General features: G+C 44.4%; 1 protein-coding gene across 4 annotated transcripts in view; it reads right to left on the bottom strand.

The window, feature by feature from the left end:
* The window catches only part of DHX32 (DEAH-box helicase 32 (putative)), a 70,838-nt gene that overhangs the window by 14,793 nt on the left and 31,269 nt on the right, over positions 1-24,776 (bottom strand). For all 4 annotated transcript variants that reach the window (XM_075843109.1, XM_075843112.1, XM_075843111.1 and 1 more), the window contains 4 exons: positions 20,590-20,962; positions 16,273-16,518; positions 13,172-13,271; positions 12,291-12,449 (listed from right to left, as the gene is read on the bottom strand). In XM_075843109.1, the coding sequence (XP_075699224.1) occupies positions 12,291-12,449; positions 13,172-13,271; positions 16,273-16,518; positions 20,590-20,962 (878 nt within the window). The remainder of the gene's footprint in view (positions 1-12,290; positions 12,450-13,171; positions 13,272-16,272; positions 16,519-20,589; positions 20,963-24,776) is intronic.

Here is a 24,776-nt window from a genome sequence, read left to right on the forward strand (position 1 = left end):
TAGGAAAGCTAAAGTCATTCAAAGAGTGGGAAATCAAGTCAAGTCATGAGACTGCTCCACCGGGCAGATCATACAAGGTGCTCTCAGCAGGGGGCGATAATGAGAACAGACGCCACCTGGGGGGGGTGAATTTGTGTCGATGTAAAAAAGTATGAGGGACGTGAAGTTGAAATAAAAAATGTTTAGCAAAGTTTTTATTTTACAAAAACATGATTCAACATTTAGGGGGAGGAATGTTTGTTGTACACAGAAATAAGTGCCCCATAACAAAACTCAGAATAGCCCGATTTTGCAGTAAGAGCTCCAGGAAATGTACTATTATTAATTTCATAATATATCTATATAGGGGGCGCCCTTTTTTCCGGACTTAAAGGTGTTTTCATCTACAGGATATGTCATAAATGTCAGTTAGATGCAGGTCCCACCGCTGGGACCTACACCTATCTCTAGAACGGGGCCCCCTGAACCCCGTTCTACCTTCTGCTCTCGCTGCCTCCCGGCCACTTCCTGACTTTATGGTCGGGAGTCCTGAAAACAGCGTAGCTTCCTGAGCTGCGCTGTTTACGTAAGTCCCATAGTAGTGGATGGCAGTTAAGAAAGCAGCGTAGCATGCGAGCTACACGGTTTACAGAACTACTATTCAGTTCTATAGGAGTTACGGAAACAGCGTTGCTCAGCAAACGACGCGGTTTCCTTCTTTATGGTCGGAATTCACCTGCAACACAGAGCAGCAGAGATAGGTGCATGTCCCAGAGGTGGGACCCGCACCTATCTGACATTTATGCAATATCTGGTGGATGTCATAAATGTCACCGGTGGGAAAACCACTTTAATAAATGACATCTGTCTGCATGCAGCCACCACTAGAGGGAGTTACCTGCAAACAGAGTGATGCAGCTAGTATTCAACTCCATGGAAGCTCAATACATCTGTAAGTAATAAGCTCCACCTAGTGGCAGCTATGAAAGTGTCACCTGGAGCAGTTCAGTGCCGGGCCCCTCCTAACAGTCACATTCCCGGTCTCCATGGCGGGTATACCACTGCCGTTATGTCAACTGTAGCTGAAATTGCCCATAACTACAATGGAGCTAGACGTGTGCATGAGCAGCCACCTCATCGTCTCTTCTCTGGTGTGTCAAACAGGGGAGTAGTAGTATTTTTCTGATCGACATTACGGTATATACTGTGGGTATGCCATATATGTCTCAGATGAGAATACCTACCTCTTAAAAAGGAGCAATCTGGGTACAATTGATGCACTAAGCAGGGGGCAAACGCAGGATTTTTAAAAGGGGTTTTCAAATGCATACTTTTTGAACCAAGTTATTTTCGCTGCGCTCCCGCTACTCTCTAAAAACCAGCCTAGCTCTTGATATTACAAGTTCTACTATAAAGGAATAAGCTAGTGGATATGTGCTGACCACTACTTGCTGACCACTACCAGCGTAGATAGTGCCACACTCAGTGCCCCCTGTAGATAGTGCCACAGTATCCATGTTGATAGTGCCAAACACACTGCACCCTGTAGAAAGTGCCACAGTGCCCCCTGTAGAAAGTGCTCCCCACAACAAATACTCACCTGTTCCCGTTCCCACGCCGTCCTCCAGCGATGCAGGCCTGGTCTCTTCTGACCATGCTTGTTGTCCCACAAAATACATGTATTCCCTATCCACAGGATAGGAGATACATGTGTGATCGCTGGGGGTCCGACTGCTGGGACCACCAGCGATAAGGAGAACAGGGAATCGAAAGTCCCCCGAAGTGCCCCATGAGAAGCTTGAGACTTTCGGGGGTTGTGTCGGGCTTGTGTGTCCGGCAGTTCCATAGAAATGAATGGAGCGCCAGTCACGCATGTGCACAAGCTCTCCATTAATTTCTATGGAGACGCCGGACACAGACCCCGGAAGTCCCAAACCTCTCATGGAGCACTTCGGATAGGGGATACATGTGTTTTATGGGACAACCCCTTTAAGTAGAAAGACGCAGGCGGCACGATGACGTCATCACACCGCCTGCATTACAAAAAAAAGCGCAGAATGGTGGGGAAGGGGACGTATTGCCTCACCAGAGCTGTCCATTGTATCTGCGTCCTAAGACTCAATACAATTGAGTCGGGAGGATAGAGGGGCCTGGAACTGGAGTTGCAATGAAAGTCCCGGGCAACTGGAATCCCCTCTGAGAGTTATGCCTAGTACAAGGCCTGGGGGGCAGTGAACATCACAGGGATTCAAAGAGCACCAAAAAGAATAGCAGACATTCACCCAGATATACCAAGTGCAGCCCCTCAGACCTGCACTTGGTATAACACAATAATAGATATTCCCGGATTTCCCCTTTAAGTTGCCTAAAATAGTACTCATGGAGCCCCACAGTGCCCCCATAGATATGTCAGTGGAACAAAAAAAAGAGGACAGTGGCATAAAATGATATTCGAGCAGAGCGGCGGTCCCATCCATGTAAAGTTTCTGCCATATTGCATTTTTCCAGGTATTAGACTTCTTGAGAAAACCTTTATCTGCCAAAGTTCACCCTGGGACAGATTCTAGCAGGTATTTCTATCGTTATACGTCATCCCCAGTCTTGTTCCTACCGACAAGAGGTTTTCTCAAAAAATTTGAACCCTATCCAACCAATCGTGTCTTTAAGATCTGTAAACGTTTCCGTAGAATTATCCCCTCAGCAAATCCGAAACGGTCTGTTAAACCATGTGAAAAATGGACGCACACATCACCATGGTGACCAAGACTTGTTGATTCCGATCTCCGGTGTAAAAGGGTCCTTAGTTTCACTTAATCTGGTGACATTCGCTAATTATCGGGCAAATGAGCGTTCACAGAACGCTTGTTCATCGGCTGATCGTATAGTTTAGGCAGCATAAAATATTATCCTTGTTGGCAGCACATCTTCCTGTATAAACATGGGGATATGATGCCGACATGATAGAAATGTACGGGGACGAACGATCAGAGTAACGCGCGCTCATCCTTATACATTACTGGTCATAGCTCATTGTAAAAAGGAACGCCCAACAACGAGCTGTCTCGTTGATCAGCGCTCGTTGGGCCGTGTAATAGGACCTTAACTTTAGCTTTCAGTGTAAGGTCAGGTGGTCTGCCCATAATCAATCCAGCCAGAACGTCTATGTATCTTCTATGTGACGTTTAACGTCTATCTTCAAGGAAACGTATCGTCAGAAACGGTCCTATTGGATGAAGCATAGATTTTGGTGTTTTTTTAATTTCATTTTCCACGTCACTGTTCATATAATAAAATAACCCACGGAAAAATTGCCGTTTTCACGCTTCCGGTCAGTTTTCAGCTTGTGCTGTGTACACTGGGGGCAGGATCAGTTCATTATCATCGCAGGGCAGGTAACACCTCTATTGTAAGGTTCTGTTCACACCATGTTCGGGGTGCAAGTTTAGCATACGCGCTAGAAGATACTCCAGATGCATAGGCTTTTTAAAAAAAATAAATAAATATATATATATTTTTTTTTATTGAGAACAAAGGAATTTTGCAATAAAACAAGTGAGGTAGTAAACATACTAAAAACAATGGTTACAACAGGTCATATTGAGGCTTCACCCGTTAAACCAATAAGACGTAGTTACATTAGAATGATCACAACAGGGGCCCGGCGTTGACGGACAGCCTAGTTACCGATGCAACAGCCTTATGAGAACTCCGATCCTGGCCGTTGAACCCCTTAAATGCTGCAGTCAAGAGAATTTAAATGGTTTGACAGAGGGAGGTGACAGAGGGAGGTGTGCACACATTATTTAAAGAGGCTCTGTCACCAGATTTTGCAGCCCCTATCTGCTATTGCAGCAGATAGGCGCTGCAATGTAGATTACAGTAACGTTTTTATTTTTTTAAAAACGAGCATTTTTGGCCAAGTTATGACCATTTTTGTATTTATGCAAATGAGGCTTGCAAAAGTCCAAGTGGGCGTGTATTTGGTGCGTACATCGGGGCGTTTTTACTACTTTTACTAGCTGGGCGTTCTGACGAGAAGTATCATCCACTTCTCTTCAGAACGCCCAGCTTCTGGCAGTGCAGACACACAGCGTGTTCTCGAGAGATCACGCTGTGACGTCACTCACAGGTCCTGCATCGTGTCGGACGAGCGAGGACACATCGGTACCAGAGGCTACAGTTGATTCTGCAGCAGCATCAGCGTTTGCAGGTAAGTAGCTACATCGACTTACCTGCAAACGTCGATGCTGCTGCAGAATCAACTGTAGCCTCTGGTGTCGATGTGTCCTCGCTCGTCCGACACGATGCAGGACCTGTGAGTGACGTCACAGCGTGATCTCTCGAGAACACGGCTGTGTCTGCACTGCCAGAAGCTGGGCGTTGTGAAGAGAAGTGGATGATACTTCTCATCAGAACGCCCAGCTAGTAAAAGTAGTAAAAACGCCCCGATGTACGCACACAATACACGCCCACTTGGACTTTTGCAAGCCTCATTTGCATAAATACAAAAATGGTCATAACTTGGCCAAAAATGCTCATTTTTTAAAAATAAAAACGTTACTGTAATCTACATTGCAGCGCCGATCTGCTGCAATAGCAGATAGGGGCTGCAAAATCTGGTGACAGAGCCTCTTTAAACTGCACTGTGAATGCCATACCAAAAATATAGTCGTCCCCCCCATCCTCCCACCAAAAAAAATAAGATGGTAAATCAATAAGTTCCATGTCCCCAAAAATGGTACCAATCAAAACTACATCTCGTCCTGCAAACACCACCACATACGGCTAAATCGACTGAAAACGTTTTTTAAAAAAAAGTTATGGGTCATGGAATGAAACGATGCAAAAACAAAATTATTTAAAAAACAAAAAAACAAAAAAAAAACGTTATTGTGCAAAAGAAGTAAATAAACAAAAACAAAAAAAACAAACTAGACGTATTTGGTATCCCCATAATCGTCCTGAACCATAGAACAAAGGTAACATGTTATTTACTCCGCATGGTGAAGTGAAAATTCCAAACGCAAAAAACAATGGCGGAATTGCTGTTTTTTTCCCCACCATATGTACCCCAAAATGGTGCCCCTGAAAACTACAAGTCAACCCGCAAAAAACAGAAAAATACAGAAGTTATGCCAAAATCAAAACTTAAGGAGTTAATAGACCAGATAAGCTTAGCGGGTCCACAAACCCTAAAGACACGACGAATGCCAAGAGCGTAATTTTGTCATCCATCGGGCAGGTATACGTCGGTACACGCAAAGTGAACAAAGCCTAAAGCTGGAGGCAGATATCACCGCATCACCGGGCATGGGCGATAATTGAGACATCTCAGCTCCTCCTGCTACCCCTCTATTTTTGGCCAAAAACCGCATTGTAAAACCTTGTGCGGTTTGCGGATGCTGCATGTGCGGGCTCCCACGACTGTTGGCATTGAAGGTGGCAGCTGTGGAGAGCAGGCGGTAATGTTAGTGTTTTTCCTTCATTGCTTTGCGTGTTCTTCCAGCACAACACGATCAATACTCCACTAATGAATATTTTTGGATGTGGTTTATTCACAGGGTGCTGGAGCGGCGTCGTCCAGAGTTAACCCTCTAAGTTTAGAGCTATCAGAAAATGCTACATGTCTTATAACACTAATCACACGTACAATACTGCACGCAAAGGGTCATTTAAAAAGTTAGGAACCACTTTTTACTTTTGTAATATTAGTTTGATCACATTCTTAGACCAATGGGACTACTGGGTTTGTCTATAACATATATGGGACTACCTTCTGCCACCTTGAAAGACACCAATTCAATCATCTTCAGTAACAGAAAAGGATTGGGTGATTTTTGAAATTTTCCCCTCTTATTAAGTTATACTTTGCGGTTCTGGGACTTCTGTACCTTGATATTAATTTCTATTGATCATTTTGGCAGGCCAACGATATAAACATTACAGCCAGCACCAACCACAAGGATGGGGGTTGTAGTCTGCTTTCAGTCACAGGCCTTGCCCAAAAAATTGGTAAAATAAAAACATCAAACTTGGGTTTCCAATTGTTCCAAAATTTGGAAATTGTCTGGTTTAGAAAACCTATTTAAATACTCTATTAGGGATTTCTGAAAAGGGGCTCAATAGTTCAGGACCCTCATCTATCACCAGAGCAGAGACTGACTATAAAGAACGTCTCGCATTATGGAAGACCCGGCATGTCCATAACGAACATGGACAACTCATTGATTTCAATAGAAACTGTGTAATAAGTCACTTCCCCTGTGGTGGCGCTGCAGGAAAAATTACTACTTGCCGTTGGCTTCGCTCACAGATTACAGCTGATCGCTGGGGGGGTCTCAGTAGTAAAACTCCATGTAATCAGCATATTGTCGCGTCGAATATAGAAGGACTGTCCAAAATAATTTTTTGGGCCTCCAAAAAAACAAACAAAAAAAAACTAAAAAGGGCAACGGTGCTCCAGCCCGATCCTTCACATGATCGTGATGTTACCAGTGATTGGATCTCACTGATTACACAACCAAAAATAAAACATCTGTCTAGTTATGCAGAGATCAATCACGAGCTTCCATATCACTATGTAACAAGGCAAAAAAGCTTTTCAGGACCCTAGAAAACCCAGGTGACAACCTATGTGGGAGTTGCAACGGTGGGCATATTGGTTGTCACCCACCTTTCCCAGAAATGGAAGAGAATTTGAACAATTTGACAGAAGGGACATTTATTTACTGATTGGATTTTAATTTTAGGGGAAAAAAAATTATTTTATTTTTATATTTCCCATAATAACCTGTAATTGTAGGTGACGGAAAAAAATAGGTCGCCATCCCTTTAAATTGAGGTTTCAGAGACTTGGTGACAATTAGGACTGACTTTATGCAAAAGTAAATAGATGTTTGATGGGAAAAGTCTATGTGATCAATCTGGAATAAACCAGCAGGATTCCCGACTAAAGTCACTTTCTGAAGACTCAGCGTGGCTGCTTTCAGAGGTTAGCAATCTGTGTAACATGGCACCCGAGGCATTAATGAGTGCACAAATTTCTCCCCCCCCCCCCCCTCAAATGTCTTTTTGGATCGAAGGCAACCAACGATGACCAGAGAACGGGGCCGGACACTCATAAATAATTTCTTGTAAAAACATTGAAGGTGAAAACAGAATATGATTAGACATGTACCAAAAGGTAGAAAAATTAAAAGGACAATACCAGTCATATCTGATAACATCATAAGTGCTACAGTGATGGTAAAAGGAGATCCGTTACCTCTCCTGACATGTCAGTTTTAGTAAACACTTGCATTCCCCATGAAATAACAATTCTGGAACATATTTTCTTAGAACTCTACATTGTACTGTTCCTCTGTTATTCCTCCTAGAAATTTATGAATAAATTGACAACTGGGTGTTAACAGTTGGGGGATGTGTCCCTTCACAGACTGACACTGTCCAATCAGTGCTGACAAAGTGAGACTGTAGGGACACGCCCCTCTGACAATTACACCCAGTAGTCAATTTATTGATAAATTTCTAGGAGGAATAACAGAGGAATGGCACAATGCAGAGTTCTAAGAAAATATGTTCTAGAATAGTTATTTCATGGGGAATACAAGTATTTACTAGAAATGTCTCATCAGGTCCTCTTTAACTAGAAAAAATATTTTAATATATAAATTTGGTTAAATGGATTTTAATATTCTGAACATTACTCCCATCATGCATCAGGATGGAGCACAGAGTTAACATTCGGTTTCCTCTGGGAGGAGCTTGTGCTCATTGTCGCCCCCTGCCGAAGAATGCATGCACTTTGAATTAGTTGGGGGAAGGTGAATGACAATTGCTCAGGATGCATTTCTAGATCTATCCATGTTCCATATCTTTACAACACAGGTACAAACTATCATAATTCTGCCCCCTATAGACATAACGCCATATCTTTGGGGGGGGCAGGTACACACCGCAAACACGTGTGAATACAGCAGAGTACAACATCTAGCACTAACCACAGCCGATATAAGGTTTGCTCCACCACACCTACACATTTTTACAAGCTTTACTTTGTAGAGGTTCTGTGCAAAAAAAAAAAAATGTAAACCATAAAAGTGTAGAGCGGATAATTAGGAACACAAAACCGACTGTATCTACATAATCTGATGTCGAATTTTTATATTTCGGTATAAAACTTCCCAGTCACATGCATAGGCTGCTTTCCCTCATATATAACAATAGCCCCCCAGAACCTTGAAAGGAGACCAGCGGGCAGAGCGGACATTCTAAATATCTGGGCCCAATATAGGCAAATCTTCAGGGCCCCCAGGCTCCCTCCCACATTCCCCATCCTTTATATTGTACCTCATTATGTAAATTTGGTGTGCACATCATCATGCAAGAAGGTGTTTTGGGTGGGATAACAATCAATATGGCCAACAGTTTTTGCAGCCTGTTCACACAGGGGTTGGGGTTGTTCCATCAGGACAACCCAGTCCATAACCCCTAATCTGGCATATGGACATCATAGATGGGGTCCCAAGCTGGGAACCCCCCTTTATGTGCCAGAAAGGAGAGTTGGTCCCGCTCTGGCGCATCCATGAGTTACATGAACAGCTGTTCAATTGCTGGCATGTAATTCTACATTTCCCCTGCAGTAGCAAGATAACAGCTGATCACCGGGGGGGGGGGGGGGGGAGAGTAGATCCGCGGCGATCAGCTGATCACCACACTGGCTTCTGTTTGAAAAGGGGTTATCTTCAGGTCTTAATGTAAATGAAAAAAGTGTAAAAGTACAACGCAGCGACTGGAGATCGTAGGTTTTAACTTAAAAAGCAAGTGTTCTTTTGGACTCCATAGCCTAGGCCCCTGACTGCAGTACCACCTGCACTGCTCTGATGGCAACCTTGCCAATGCGCCCTTTGGGTTTCTCCAGTGATCCATGCAGAAGTGATGGAATTCACTGCAGGTGGTAGCCCTTGGAACGGATTCCTAGGGTAGTAGCTAGAAGGAGTTAATATGCGAGATGACAGAACAGTCAGAAGAGCCAAGATCGGGAAACAGGAGTCAGAGTGCGAGGTACAAGATGGAAGACAAAAGCCGAGTGAAGAAACGGTCTGGGTCAAGGACACAGGAGAAAGACAAGAAAAGGTCATTGCAAGGAAGATGGAGTCAAATTAACCCAAGAGGAACGCTGAAGATGAACACAGAACAACCCCAAGTGCCCGTCACTACTTTGAAGGATTTTCTCATATCACCCATATCAAACCTTCCCTAAATACACGGACTGCAGCTTATACCTATCAAAACTAAACCACACCCCCTCCATTAAGCACCACCCCTTCTACTCTACCTTTTGCAGGGCTTACTACAAGCTCCTGAAACTTTTGCCCAATGGCTTGTCCACATGTAACGGAATTGCTGCAGAAAATTTCTACAGCAATTCCGCAAGAAACCAGCAGGATTTCCGCTGCGGAAAAACCGCACCATTTCCTGTGTTTTTTACTGCAGAAAATGGTGCGGATTTGCTGCGTTTTCTCAAAGTTGGGAGATGGTGACGTCTCCTCTGAAAAATGCAGCAATTCTGTCCACTTTCCGCAGCAGGAATTGACATGCAGTGGTACCAAAAAAAAAATACGCCCCGCAGGTAAATTTCTTGTCGGAGTTTTTACGCAGCGCGTGGATGAGATTTATTAGGTCTCACTCACTTCGCTGCTACTGTATTCTGCTGCATATTTTCCATCCACAATTCCAGACGGAAATACGCAGCAATTCCGCTACGTGTGGACGAGCCCTAATAGTTACAGGTCTCCAGTGGCGTAACTACCGCCGTAGCAGCAGTAGCGGCTGCTACGGGGCCCGCGGCATGGGGGGGGCCGTGTCGCCCGCCGACACGGCCCCCACCATGGCCGCAGGCTCCGCTAGCAGCCGCTATGGCTGCTACAGCGTGACGCCACTGAACACTACGGCAGAGCAGGGAGTTATCTCCCCGCTCTGCCATTAAACAAAAGACATGTATCCCCTATCCACAGGATAGGGGATACATGTGTGATCGCTGGCATTGATAGGGAGAACCGGGGACCGAAAGTCCCCTGAAGTTCTCCATCACAAACCTCGGACTTCCGGGGTCTGTGTCGGCAGCTCCGGAGAAATTAATGGAGCGCCGGTCCCGCTTGTGCGCATGCGTGACCAGCGCTCCTTTCATTTTTAGACGCCGGAAGTCAGAGGTTAGTCATGGAGAACTTCGGGGGACTTTCGGTCCCCCGTTCTCCCTATCAATGCCAGCGATCACACATGTATCCCCTATCCTGTGGATAGGGGATGCATGTCTTTTGTCGGACACGCTGTAGGTCACATTTTTTGGGGAGGGGGGACGCTGTATGGCGTTCCGTACTGGGGGGGCTGTATGGCGTTCTCTACAGGGGGGGGCTGTATGGCGTTCCCTACAGGGGGAGGCTCTGTATGGCGTTCCCTACAGGGGGGGCTCTGTATGGCGTTCCCTACAGGGGGGGGCGCTGTATGGCGTTCCCTACAGGGGGGGCTGTATGGCGTTCCCTACAGGGGGGGCTGTATGCCATACAGCCCCCCTGTAGGGAACGCCATACAGCCCCCCCTGTAGGGAACGCCATACAGCCCCCCCTGTAGAGAACGCCATACAGCCCCCTGTAGAGAACGCCATACAGCCCCCCCTGTAGAGAACGCCATACAGCCCCCCCGTAGAGAACGCCATACAGCCCCCTGTAGGGAACGCCATTCAGCCCCCCCTGTAGAGAATGCCATACAGCCCCCCCCTGTAGAGAACGCCATACAGCCCTCCCCTGTAGAGAACGCCATACAGCCCCCCCTGTAGGGAACGCCATACAGCCCCGCTCTAGGGAACGCCACACAGTCCCCCCTGTAGATAACGCCATACAGTCCCCCCTGTAGATAACACCATACAGCCCCCTCTGTAGAGAACGGCATACAGCCCACCCTGTTGATAACGCCATACAGTCCCCCCTGTAGAGAACGCCATACAGCCCCCTGTAGATAACGCCATACAGCCCCCTGTAGATAACGCCATACAGCCCCCTGTAGATAACGCCATACAGCCCCCTCTGTAGATATCTACAAAGGGGGCTGTATGGTGTTATCTACAGGGGGCTGTATGGCGTTATCTACAGGGGGGTCTGTATGGCGTTATCTACAGAGGGGGCTGCATGGCGTTATCTACAGAGGGGTCTGTATGGCGTTATCTACATGGGGGTTGTATGGCGTTATCTACAGGGGGGACTGTATGGCGCTATCTATAGAGGGGGTTGTATGGCGTTATCTACAGGGGGGGCTGTAAAAAAGGCACTATCTACAAGGGGGGGGGGGTTGTGTGACACCCAGGGGAGGGGGGCCCCAGTCAAAAGTTTGCTATGGGGCCCAGTCTTTCCTAGTTACGCCCCTGCAGGTCTCCTTTGTGTTATTATCTTTTTTTAGGTTTCTAGGTTTAGCTTTCCTTGAAGGAGATCCTTTTCCCCATGAAAAAAGACCGGTCTTTACTGGATTACACCTCTCTGATCATTATGACGCCGCAGCACTTGGATATCCTCCCATGCTAATATTACCTTTTTATAGGCGGTTCAGCCTCTGTGACAACAGGGAAATTAACCTTTGGCATGTTATCTCACGCTGACGCAGTTTGCCTGTCACAACTCCACCAATGTGTTGTTAAAAAAAAAGAAGCATAAAAACACATTCAACGTGGCAGGTCGTGAACTAGGATTAAAAAGCGAGTCATGTAATGAATGCCAAGTCTATATTATGCTGCTGATTATTACAGAAGCAGTCAGGAGGCTGAAGTGCAGAATAGGAAGTATAATGCCTTATTCAGACGAGCGTCTAAATTGGCCACGTGCCGTCACACGGCTGCACGCATTTCTATCGGGCTGTTCACACGGCCGTTGTTTTAACGGACCGTGAGAAGGGCCCGTCAAAAAAATAGGACATGTCCTATTTTTGTCCGTTTTCATGGGTCCCTCAATAGACTCAGGTCTATGAGGGATCCGTGAAAATGGGTCCCACAGAAGTGCGAATCGGACGTGAAAAACTGCAGTTTTTCATGGTCTTTTGACACACGTTCGTTTGAATAAGAGAAGTTCCGAGCTTTACAGATATTAAGGTGGGGGTGCAGCAATGGACAGTTGTGTTTATGCTGTTAACATTGTAGATGTGTTCATTGAAAACAAAAACAGAAATGATGAAAAATAAAATAAAAACAAAACAAAAAAAACACACCACAAAATTTTTTTTTTTTAAAACATTGTAGAATGTCTTAATAATGTTCTCGGACCACTTACCAGGTCTGTTGATAAATTCACAGTGGGCCAGGCCAGCTATGTCCATTCTCTTCAGAAACAGAACCATTGAAGTCAAATTTGACTCTTCAACTTTTGGAGTCAGAAAGGTTTTCATGTCATTCTGGGCAAACTCCTCGGTGTAGAGGCAGAACAGTTTTCCTGTAAGAGGAAGGTTTATTACTATTTAACGTGCAAATCTCCAACGATGGTGTTCAACCAAAGAGCAATTCAGCCAACATCCATGATGCAAATTCATTGAAGGGTTGTATCCAAGAAGTAAACTAGCTGCAACTTGCCGGTTGGCAAAAAATGTCGACAAAGTCCTTGTAATGCTGATACAAGGTGACACAGGTAGGGTTGGCTCACACCATTGTTGGAGGCTCCGCTAGGGACCTCCGTTGCAGATCCGGCCGAAAATAATAGTGCAGCATGCTGCTCTATGGTTTCCGATAAAACCACGGACACCCCCAGAGAAACCCGACAGATCCCATTAAAGTCAATAGGTTCCGTAGGCCACCGATGGTGTCCGCTGCAACGGAACTGGCACTTCCATTTATTTCCTCGTTCTGCTCCTCTTATGGAGCAGAACAACGGCGTGGCAAGTGCAGGTGTGAACCGGCACGTAACTGCTCTTCTATTGGGTTATTTGTACAGGTAGCTATCATTTAGTGATAATTTGTAAATTGTTATATTTATTCTATGTTGTGGGCATACGAAGGATCAAAATGGAAAATCTTTTGGGCTTCCATTTCTTGGATTCCAAAGCGGATTTTGGGAAAAAAAAAAAAAAAAAAAAGCAGAAACCCATGTGTACACACGGATCACAACCATGCAAACAACAAACAATTAGGATTGTCAACTGTCCCGTTGTTACATTATACCTGCAGGACATGTGCCCAGGACCTGCTTTCTCATCTCAGCTCGTATTCTACTGATTGGCTGCGTGATCAGAGACTCGGCCCGGATTCTGGTATTGTAAACCTAGAAGTGGAAATCTCAGAGTTAAAACACCAACGACAATGGAAAGCAATAATAAAAAGGTGGTTTCATCATTTCTTATATTTGCATTTAGCAAAAAAGACAAATATAAGAGCAGGACATTTCTTAGATATGTTGAATATGAGGCAGCAAAACTTCACTTAGACATCACAGTGCCTATAAGAAGTGCGCACCGCCATGGACTCGTTCATGTTTTACTGAGATCTACACTAATCCCAATTATTCAATATAATTCAATGCATAAATATTCATCCCCTTCAAGTCAATAACTTGATTTTGCTATATCAGGACATTAATAGGGTCTGATTTTTTTCCATAAACCGTGCCACTCCTGTCCACGAGCTGTCGGGTATTGTAGCCCAGCCTGATTCAGTGGAGTTTAGCTGCAATACCAGACATGGCCTTTGTACAAGAGTGGTGCTGTTTCTGGAAAAAATAAAAATCAGACCCTTATTCTAATCCTAGACACCCTCTTTAAACATTTTAGAGCTATAGCTTTATAGGACTAAATAAAAATACCGCAGGAGATGCACTAATCGTATAAATAATACCGACAACCACCAGGAATGAATATTGCAAAGATAAAAACACAACTGACCAGCCACAGGCCTTAAAATCCCAAATACAATCCGTTCAGCAAACTATACATAGAGGTCAAATTACCAAAAATACCCCGCAGGGCTGTACGTGGGTCTATATATTTTACGTCAAGTGATGAATCACAACAGGCTGGCTAGAGAGCGGGGCCGGCAATCAATACGTCCGAATGTAAATGAGCAAAGCTTCATCTTGTGCTTTTTCGCGAGGTGTTTCGATAAAGTGGGCGCTGGCGACCGGTAATCTCATCAAGCAAGAGCCAAGCTGAGCTACATAAACAGCTTCAGTCTCTGAGCCATTAGTGTCCTGTGGCTCCATGCTCTTCTGCGCTCATTAGTCTCACAGTTATGAGAGGTAGAGGCGGCGGTACGGCGTTTTATGATCCGCAAGACGCTATATGAAAACATCACAAGTGATTGTTGCTGTCAGCCTGATAAAACACATAGGCCAGAGGGAGTAGATGGACCCATCACTGTACTCTAGGACAAGTTTTCCGTCAGCTTGTAGTTTGATTGCCTGCCATATAAATCATTCTACTTAAATATGCCAGCGACCGTGGGCCTATCTTAATGGTATGTGTTGAGCTGATTGAATGTGGAGAACAGAAATGAGCCTTAGTATTCCTCTGCTTGGAATGAATGCTTCACTGTTTATTAGTTACAAAAGAAATATCCAGATAAGATCCGATATAAAAAGATAGAACGACCATCCTTTATGTACGGTTTGTCAGGTGTAAACACAATTTTATAGTATATATGTTGACTAGCTTTGCAAATACTTCCCTTTAGGCATCTTGAAATACATCTTGACAAGACATTGATATGATAACCATTGCATTCAGAGCTACATTCAAAGTTCTGCAGGTTGCTTCGGGAATCTGTCAGCATTGTGCTGACAGACACGCCCCTAACTGCTTAGCGGAGCTTTTACAATACATTACACTCTGCTACAATTAATTAGGCCTATTAGACGTACTTTTTGTCCTTAAAGCTGTGCTGTAATCTTCTGGTGCGTCTAATAGTCCGAATGCAGGCACCTGCCAGGGTATAAAGAAGCAGGGGACTGCGCTATTGATTCCGTCAAAACAATGGAACCGTCACAACGGTGACAAACGAAAACCATTAGCAAAGTTTCCCTCACCATTGAGATCAATGTTGATGCAAACGGAAGCTAAGGTTTCCGTTTGCCTTTCCGTTGAGGGGTTCCCCCGACAGAACCCCGCAACGGAAAGACAACGCTGATGTGAACACAGCCTAACACGGACATTTGAACACACAGCACAGAAAGGCCACAGTAAATACTGCACCGATGGGCCGCGGAGTGTCATCCGCATTTGCGGGCCGTGCTTACCATAATAAGTACAGGAGCACAGTCCGTAAAAAAAAAAAATAGGAAAATAGGACAAGACCTATTTTTTGAGGCTCATTTCTACCGCCCGGACACATACCCATAAATACACGGGAAGGTGTCCGTGGCCGACAGAAACGTTTGTGGCAGTATTTTATCCACAATGATGAATTCGTAATTCCGGATAAAAACTATGGGCGTGTGCATGAGGCTTAAATCTGTGCATATACTGATCTGTAAGGACCTTCTAGCCATGTCCTCTCCTATAAGTGGAGCAGCAAGAAGAGCAGATACATCACCAATAACCCCTGCCTGTCCACACCTCTGATGTCTAGTGAGTTCATGGGAGGGTAAGAGCACTATAGCTGCCAATATCTTGTATCTCTGTGGCTTAAATTGCATTGGGGCCCTGCGGCTGGCATTGTATTGGGGCACTGTTGTGCTGTACCTATACCATACTGCCTGAATATTACCCATAGGAAACGTACATTAAAAAAAACCAAACAAAAACAAAACCTTTTTCTACTCTTTTATGCTTCAAATTCTGGGTGCGTCCTATGGTCCAAAAAAATACAGTATATAGGTTAACTAAAATGACATTGAAGGGTGCACTTTCTAACCCCTCCACCATTCCAAACCTCCAGGAATATTAAGTGTTAACCCCTAAACCACCCTAGTCCTTCAGGGATAATGGATATTACCATTAACCCCATCATCACCCTAGACCACCGGAGATACTGGGTACTACCCAGTAAAACCACTCTAAGTCCACCAGGAATATTATAGATTTGTCCATCCAATTTGTACAGAACGAGTTGAATCATACTATACTGGATATACAGAAGACATCCGCTCTACCCAAGAGCTATTTTTATGGCAAACAACTCAAGCGGAGTTGGAAACAGAATAGAGTATTGCAAGGATTTGGCAGCAACGTGAGGATGTGCATGTGAATAGATGTTATTTAGCAGGACTTGGAGCTGGCTTGACAGATTTGTTTTGGGAGCAGCCATAGGAAAGAATGAACGAGGGCATTTACCTTTCTCCGCTCCACTCCAACATCAATGACAAAGCGAATGTTACTCATCCAGATGAGGGACTCGCCAAGACTGGTCGTTAACACCACTTTCCTCCTGTGGTCTTTACAGCCATAATCCAGCCCCTCATATGGCAGGTATTGTGGGAGGCTTTGATGTGGATACAGAGGAATTGGAAGCAGTTCACATAGTTTAGGATTTGTGTGCATGGCCTCCTGGTGGATCATTTCATAGGCCTGTTTTATTTCCTTCAAAAAATTAAAATAATCATTAGTAAATGAAAAAAAATGTATTAGAATTGTATCCTACAAACGATCAAGACAACTGTTAAATGCGCTCAGTGCAGTTGTTCCTTCCTGTGCTCCTCTGAGGAACGACGGGATGGCATTTTTTAACTGCCTTATTAGGCTGAAATGCACACGATGCGTATTACGTGCGGTTTTGCCGCGCAGAATTGCGTGCAGAAAAACCGCAGCATAATACAGTCCCAGCATTGACAATTAGAATCCAGGGAATCTCATGTCCACCCAGCAGTATTTTTCTGGACGTAAACTGACCCGCGGTGCGTATTTTAGAAGCCACGGCATGTCAATTTATCTCCCTAGTTCTGGGAAAATTATGCTACAAAACCTGCAGCATGAAAAGGAGTCGATTTACGCAAAACATAAAAACTGTACCGAATGCATTAAAAAAATGCACCTTCAGGTGCTTTTTTTGCGGCGCATTTCTTGCGGTTTCCTGCATATTTTCCAAAGCAAAATCCGCAACGTGCGCCTTCAGCCTTAAGATACCCACACACGTGGCAGATTTGTTGCAGATCTTTTCCGCATGAGATCTACAGCAAAATCTGAACGTGTTACGTGTGGATGTGCACAGCATAAATCTGCAACAGATTGAACAAGTTGCGAATTCAAAAATCTGCAGCAGGCAGCGCGATCCGTGCGGAAAATGTTCTGCAGCACGTGGATGAAATTTGTTCAAATTCATTGCGGATTTTCAGCACTGAATATCTGCAACATTTCCGCCCCATGAGCCTTAGGTCAGAACCTGCCCGGAATCAAAACAATGTAATTGAACACGATTTTATCAAACCTCATTCACTTACAGCGTGAAATATCCAAATCTGTAGCTAGCCCTATCTTTTGCGGAAATGGTTGGATTTTCAGTGGATTTTATTTATTGCTATGCGATGAGTTAAATCCATGGTTATATCCTCACCAAAATCCACATGCGGATCTTGGCACGAATTCGTAGGCCGGTTCAACAGCGTAATTTTTACTTGGCCTTAGGGAGTTTTAAATTAATAGATGAGGATCCTGAGCGGAGGACCCCATCTATAAACCAAAGGGTAGAACGGCTACATAAGGCTTTGACAGAACGGTGTAATGCCTTATTTTTCCCCTGTGGCGGCGCTTCAGGGAAACTGAACACTTGCTGCCGGGATCGCCCCACAGAATACTGATGACCATGGACAATCCCTTAAAGTGTCAGAATGATTCTCTGCATCAATTGAAGGTTTAGGTCAAATAAGACTGCAGTTGGGGACCAGGTAAGCTACCCTTCAAAGATTGTGAGAAAACATTAAGAGGAAGCAGGCGTCCCCACAATGTCCTTTGGGACTACTGTGTTACCACAAAAAGATCAGCAGTACTTCCCTCTGGGGTAGCATATGAAATCGAACAGATTTACCCAAATGATCACCACTGTCCATTATTCACTTGATAAAAGCCACCAGAAGAACATATACTACATGCCCAGATGACAAGGTTTCGGATGGGTCCCTGGATTGCAGTAAAGGGAAAACTTCAATTTTCACAGAAGACATTTATGGTATATTCATAGGATATGATAGGGATCCCATGTCCGTGCTCAACTGCATCCGAATCTCCCATAGACTATAAGGGTATGTTCACACAAAGCGGAAATGCTGCAGATTTGCGGAATGTTTCAGCATGCCAATGACCCAGGGCACAAAGACAGAACCGTTAAAGTGGTTTACAGAGTGTGGTGTAGAAGAACTTGATTGTAATGGAAAAACCCTGACTTCGCCCTCATCGAAGACCATTAGGATAAGATGAAGCACTGACTGTAAAGGCTCTATTACACCGGCCAATTTCAGCCGATGCAACGAGCCCCAATCAACGAGACCGCTTGTTGATCGGCGCTCGCTTGCTCCTGTCACAAGGAGCTATAGATGGGAATGAGCGGTCGTTACCCCGATCGCTCGTCCACATACATTATCATCATGTCGGCAGCGAGTCTCCTTGTTTACTCCTTGTGCTGCCGACAACGATAATATTTTACTTTTTTAACTGGTTGCCGACACAGGACGAGTATGCTCGTCCTGAGCGGCGAGCACTTCGCACATTAGGACGAGCATACTCGTCCTGTGTGACAGCCGTCCCTGCGCGCGTCTGTGCGCGTGATCGAGAGCGGGGCAACGGCTGTAATACACAGCCACGGCCCCGCTCTGACAGCGGAGAGGAGAGAAACATCTTCTCTCCGCTGTTAACCCTTTGAACGCCGCGATGACAGCTGATCGCGGCGTTCAAGGAGAGGGGACTGCACATTGCTCGCGTCACAGAAAATAACTGTGATGCGATCAAAGTCCACAACTCGTATGGCCTGACAGCCCAGGGTCTATTGAAGGACCCCAGGGCTGTCTGAACATATTTCCTGTTGTTAGGGCACACTGAGGTATGCCATAACAACTGCCTGTGTACGATCAGTAACAGGCTAATGTACTGGCATATAGATCTATGCCAGTACATTACAGTTACAAAATCAAAATGATAAATCCCTTTATGGGATTAAAAAAAAAAGTTAAATTAATGTAAAAAAAAAAAATAATGGTAAATAAATAAATAAAAAGTAAAAAAAATACACAGAAACACACATTTTTTATAATAAACTTTTTAAAATATAAGTCCCAAAACATGAAATAATATAGACACATTTGGTATCGCCACGACCGTAACAACCTGTATAACATTATTTATGATGATCAATGTATGGTGTAAAAAAAAAAAATTATTAAAACTGCTGCGCAACTGCTTTTTTTCTGCATTTTAAGCTATTTAAAAATTTATAGAAATGAAACGATAATGTATTTGTACCAAAAAATGGTACCTACATAAAGTACAACTCGTCCCGCAAAAAACAAAGTCTCATACGACTACATCGTACAAAAAATAAAAGCGTTATGAGTGTCGGGATGCAAAGAGGGAAATTTACAAAAAATTGCTCTGTCCTCAAGGCTAAAATTGGCCGTGTCCTTAAGGGGTTAAAACAATACGATCAGCAGTTCTATGAACGCTTGTCTGCCCGATAATTGCCAAGTGTAAAACCCACTTAAGCCAGAACTCCTCTCCCCAAATTAGTGTCCTCCCTCATGAATTCTATTGTGGCTGAATGGATGCAAACCTATACAATCAAATTGCAAGATCTAGTGGTCACACTTTCATGGTAACTGGTCATATGAATGCCCATGGTTTAGAAATAAGACGTTGAGTAAGCACATATGGATGTCATGTGTCCACTTTCGGCAATGTAGATAGATTGGGGCATACAGCAATGGTTCCTGCTACACAGTGTCAGAAAGTGGTAACTCCATCAATCAACATTGTTGGGAAGGAAAAAAAAAAATTACACCAGTGTTTTTTTTTAAAGGGGTGGTCTCACAAAGACAACCCCTTTTTTAAAATAGACCACTGATCGGCTGATCGCCACAGATCCGGCTTCTCAAACCCCTGACATTTAGCCGTTATTGCCAAGGAAAGGCACATCTGGCCAGACATTCCCCCTGCAGTAGTGTTACATGGTGGCCATTTAAATGTGAGGAACACTCCGATCTGGCTCAAAGAGAGGGGACCCGAAAGGGGTCCCCCCCCCTTCTTGACACACATATGCTCCAATAGCCCCTTTTCATATATCCTGTCTTCATGAGACAATTCCTATAAAAACGGTGTAGAACTGGATGCTTGAAAAAGAAAGAAGACCACTGGGATTGAGATCCGATGGAAATACCATTTTACATCTCATGTAGCTCTGAAAGTCTTGGGAAACAAAATTTACAAGGCAACAAAGTTACATACGATACATAAAAAGTTGAAAGCACAAACAAATAGTACGCCCAAGCTTTTCCCTCCACCACGATGACTACTTTGAACTTCTGTTTCCAGAGTAATTCGCAACAAAAAATGGAGGGAACCTTGGAGAAAATTCCATCATTATAGAAGGTCAATTTTTTCCTTCCTGGAGACTTTACATAAAAGTAGGAGCCAAAATGATCAAATAGCCCAGAACGCACACCCACTTACTTGCTCACAAGCCAGAAAGACAACAATGTCCCCTTTCTCTTGCGTGTGGTGAATTTCAAACAGGAGTCTTAAAGCTGCATGGAAATAGTCCCTTTGAATAGCCGAGGTGTATACTACTTCTGCTGAGTAGGAGCTTTCCACCTCAACGAGAGGAACATTTCCATAGTAGGAAACTATTTTACTGGACAGTTCGGGAGGGGTGATTATCACAACCTTCAGTTCAGGTCTAGCTAAAAGGATGTCTCTAAGGAAAGCGAGGAGAACATCAGTAGACACAAAGCGCTCGTGAACATCGTCGATGATTATAACTCCATAGCTGGACAAAAGGGGATTCGACATCATCTCACGCAACAACATCTCATCCGTGCAATATCTGCAATATAAAAAAATATATAAGCCTTATAAGTAAGTGAGGACGTGGTATAGTGAACACATAGACCTCTATCTATGAAACACATGTAGTGGTAAAACACTCAAGTCAAGAAGCGCAACAAAATTCAGCAGGCAATAAGTGGCAGCTAACCTCAGGGATGGAACAAGGTCTTCTGGCATGAGAATGGTCATTTTAGTTAGATGGTTTACTTGATTTATTGCAACGCCTCATTTTATATTATTTAAAGGGGGTCTCCAGGAATATCCATTCTTGGAATAGGCCATCAAAGCGTCATCAGATGGGGTCCGAATTCGTACTTGAAGTACCCGGATGCACACACATGTATGCATGAGCCATTTCCGTCTGGAACAACGTTATATTAGGCGCGCCCATTCATTCTGCTGATGCTAAGGTATAGTCATCAATGGAAATTCCTGGAGAAGCCCTTCAAATTTTTTATCATCCATATGTATGGGAGTGAACCATGAGTGAAGGACAGGGTGGATCACATGGGGGTATTTGGTGCTAAACAGAAGTGTGCTAAATGCAATGTATTGCCAGCTCTGAGTGGTAATTACTTTAGCAAAGATTGTGCCCACCGGCCCAACCACCTTTAATTACTGCTCACTACGTCCTTGGTGCCTACTTTACCTACATCATGTCCTGGCCCTGGCTAGCATCATACAAATACAAAAGTCTTCTGATACATTTCTGGATAAACTAATAAACATCTACCTTTCTATGGGATTAGAGTTCCATGTATAGGGTTGAACTGGCCCACCCAAAAGGGGGCCCAGGTGCTAAAACAATCGTGGGCCCCAAAGGAGCAGCAGAAAACCCCATTTGGAGCAAATCACTTGCCACTAGTGTGTGTTTCTTATGAGTTGATTCACAAATAACCTATTAGACATTATTGATGATGTGTCCCGTGTGTGGTGATTTTAATTAAAGAAGCACTCTAGCAATTATAATTTTTTGCCCCCTTCCGGTTTGAAAATGTGATTAAGTGAAAGGCAGTGGAGATATAATGCCTACCGGGTACTTCATTTGACAGTTAGCCGTTTCGTTCCAAGCCGCTGTTGGATCAAGTGGTCCCCACTCTGACCACTCAAATCCTATAGGATCTGCTGTGGGGACCGGAGGTCGGTCTCTCAAGTCTAGGAGACTCACATTGAGGCTCCCATAGGCTTGAATTGAGAGACTTCCGGTCTTAACAGATGCTGTAGGATTCAGGGAGTCCGAATGGAGATCACGTGACCCAACAGCGGTCCGGAACAGAGTGGCTAACTGTTAAATAAAGTGTCCAGTAAGCCAGTACACCTCCATTGCCTTTTACTGAATGACATTAAAGGTCCTATATGGACCATGAAAATGAGTGCCGATCAATGGGACAGCTCGTTTATCGGTGCTCGTTGGCTCCTTTCACAAGGAGCAATGCTTGGTTATGTATGGGGATGAGCCATTAATACTACAATCGCTGGTCTTCATACATTTCCATCATGTCAGCAGCACATCATCCTATTTACATAGGAGATGTGCTCCCAGGAATGATAATATTTAATGCTGGATAAACCAGCCGATGAACGAGCATTTGCTCGTTCATCGGCTGATCGTTGCCCTGTTTACACGGGGTAATGATCGGGAACGAGCGTTCATATGAACGCTCATTTGCCGATAATTGGCCTGTGTAAAAGGACCTTTACTAACGGGTGCGGGGGCAGAAAAAAATATATAATTCACTGGAGTGTAACAGATTTGAATTTAGACGAATGAGGCATCGGACTTTGTACCATAACAGCCTGATGTAATAAAATTCTGCTTCAGTTGCGATTTTCCTTCCCTGGAATGTTAAAGAAGTCGTCAGCTAAACTTATTTGTCTTTAAAAAGGTTGCACAATTTTACGATGTCTTGTCACTGAAAGCAGCTGACGAAATTAAATTCAACCTCATGTCACTGCAGTCGCTGGACCCCTCGTCTTCTCTTCCACCATGACATTTACAAAAAGCCAGCCAAGAGACATATGAAAAATACTAGACGCGGCAACACAATTATGTCACTATAGGCAAAATAATAACCGGATCTTCTATGGAAATAGCAACGGATCCAAAAAAGTTCTTCATCATAATTATTTATTATGAGACCTTAAAAGGAATTTGTCACCAGCATTTCACCTATTGAACTCTACTCCAACCTCGCTGGCCGCTGCTGTCAAAAGTTCATTGCCGTTAACCCCTCTCCTAAACTCCTCCTCCGACCGTAAATAAAAAGATCTGCAAACATTTTGCGCCTTTTATGGTAATAATCGTCAGTCTCGTTCGTTCTTCTTATGCCCGCCCACCGCCAAAAACTGTCTCGTCTTGAATGCTGAAATCTCGCCTGAGATAGCGCACATGCGCCCGTCATTTACAGTCCGAAACCCATCCCTGGTTTGTCCGGGCCTCAATTCAAATTACTGTGCATGCGCCGCTATGGTGTCTCGTTGTGCGCACGCACCAGAATAGGACATCGATGCGCAAGCACGAAATATTAAGTGTGCTGGGGGTGGGGGCGGTGATAAGTCTTAAAGGCTTGAGGAATGAAGATATGAATCTTTCCAAAAGAGGACATGACTGTTTTATCCTCATTAGCACACAGCACGGGAACACAAAAAAAACATCTGATGCTCCCATAGAGAATGAATTGAGAGGCGCATGAGCAACCTGACGCTCTGTTCAAACGAGGGGTATGGAACCCCCATTCTTGTACACGGTGGGGGTCCCAGCTGTCGGACACCCACCGATCTAACCGGAATACCCCTTTAAGTCCTGTAAGTTGTGGCCTCCATGGATCAGACTTTTTCCAGCACATCCTACAGATGCTCGATCGGATTGAGATCTGGGGAATTTGGAGGCCAAGTCAACACCTTGAACTCTTTGTCATGTTCCTCAAACCATTTCTAAACATCTTTTTTTCAGTTTTGCTGGGATGCAATATCCTGCTGAAAGAGGGCACTGGTACGTGTCAAAATAGCATCAACATGAATTCCAAGACCCAAGGTTTCCCAGCAGATCATTGTCCAGAGCATCACGCTGCCTCCGCCGGCTTGTTTTCTTCCAATAGTGCATCTTGGTGCCATTTCTTCCCCAGGTAAGAGACTCACATGCAACCAGACATCCACATAATGTAAAAGAAAAGGTGATTCATCAGACCAGGCACCTTCTTCCAATGCTCCATGGTCCAGTTCTGGTGCTTCCGTGCCCATCGTAGACACTTTCGGCGGTGGAGAGAGGTTTGCATAGACATTTTTCTGAGGGATGGAACCAGACTGGCTAATCTTCGCTCCCTACCCGTATCAATGAGCCTTGGGCGCCTATGACCCTGTAGTCAGTTTACGGCTATTCCGTCCTTGGACCTCTTTTGGTAGGTACTAACCACTGAATACCGGGAACACCCCACAAGACCGACCGTTTTGGAGATGCTCTGACCCGCTCATCCATCATCACAACTTGACCCTTGTCACAGTCGATCAGATCCTTACACCTCCCCATTTTTCCTGTTTCCAACAAGTCAACTTCAAGAACTGATTGATCAGTATATCCCCCCCCCCCTAATCAGGGGCCATTGTCACCAGATCATCATTAATGTTATGGCTGAACGGTGCATATATGTATTCTCTAGCATTATATAGAGCACTGAATGCGGCCATATTTCTGTGACAATCCACCCTATAACCTTATTCACGGACTTTGATAAATTAGTATAATGTTATGTGAACGTGTGCAGTGGATGCCTGTTTAAATGTCACCATTTATCTTTGCTCAGCACATGGAGCAT

Source organism: Rhinoderma darwinii, chromosome 11, assembly GCF_050947455.1.
Source record: "Rhinoderma darwinii isolate aRhiDar2 chromosome 11, aRhiDar2.hap1, whole genome shotgun sequence".
Lineage (NCBI taxonomy): Eukaryota > Metazoa > Chordata > Amphibia > Anura > Rhinodermatidae > Rhinoderma > Rhinoderma darwinii.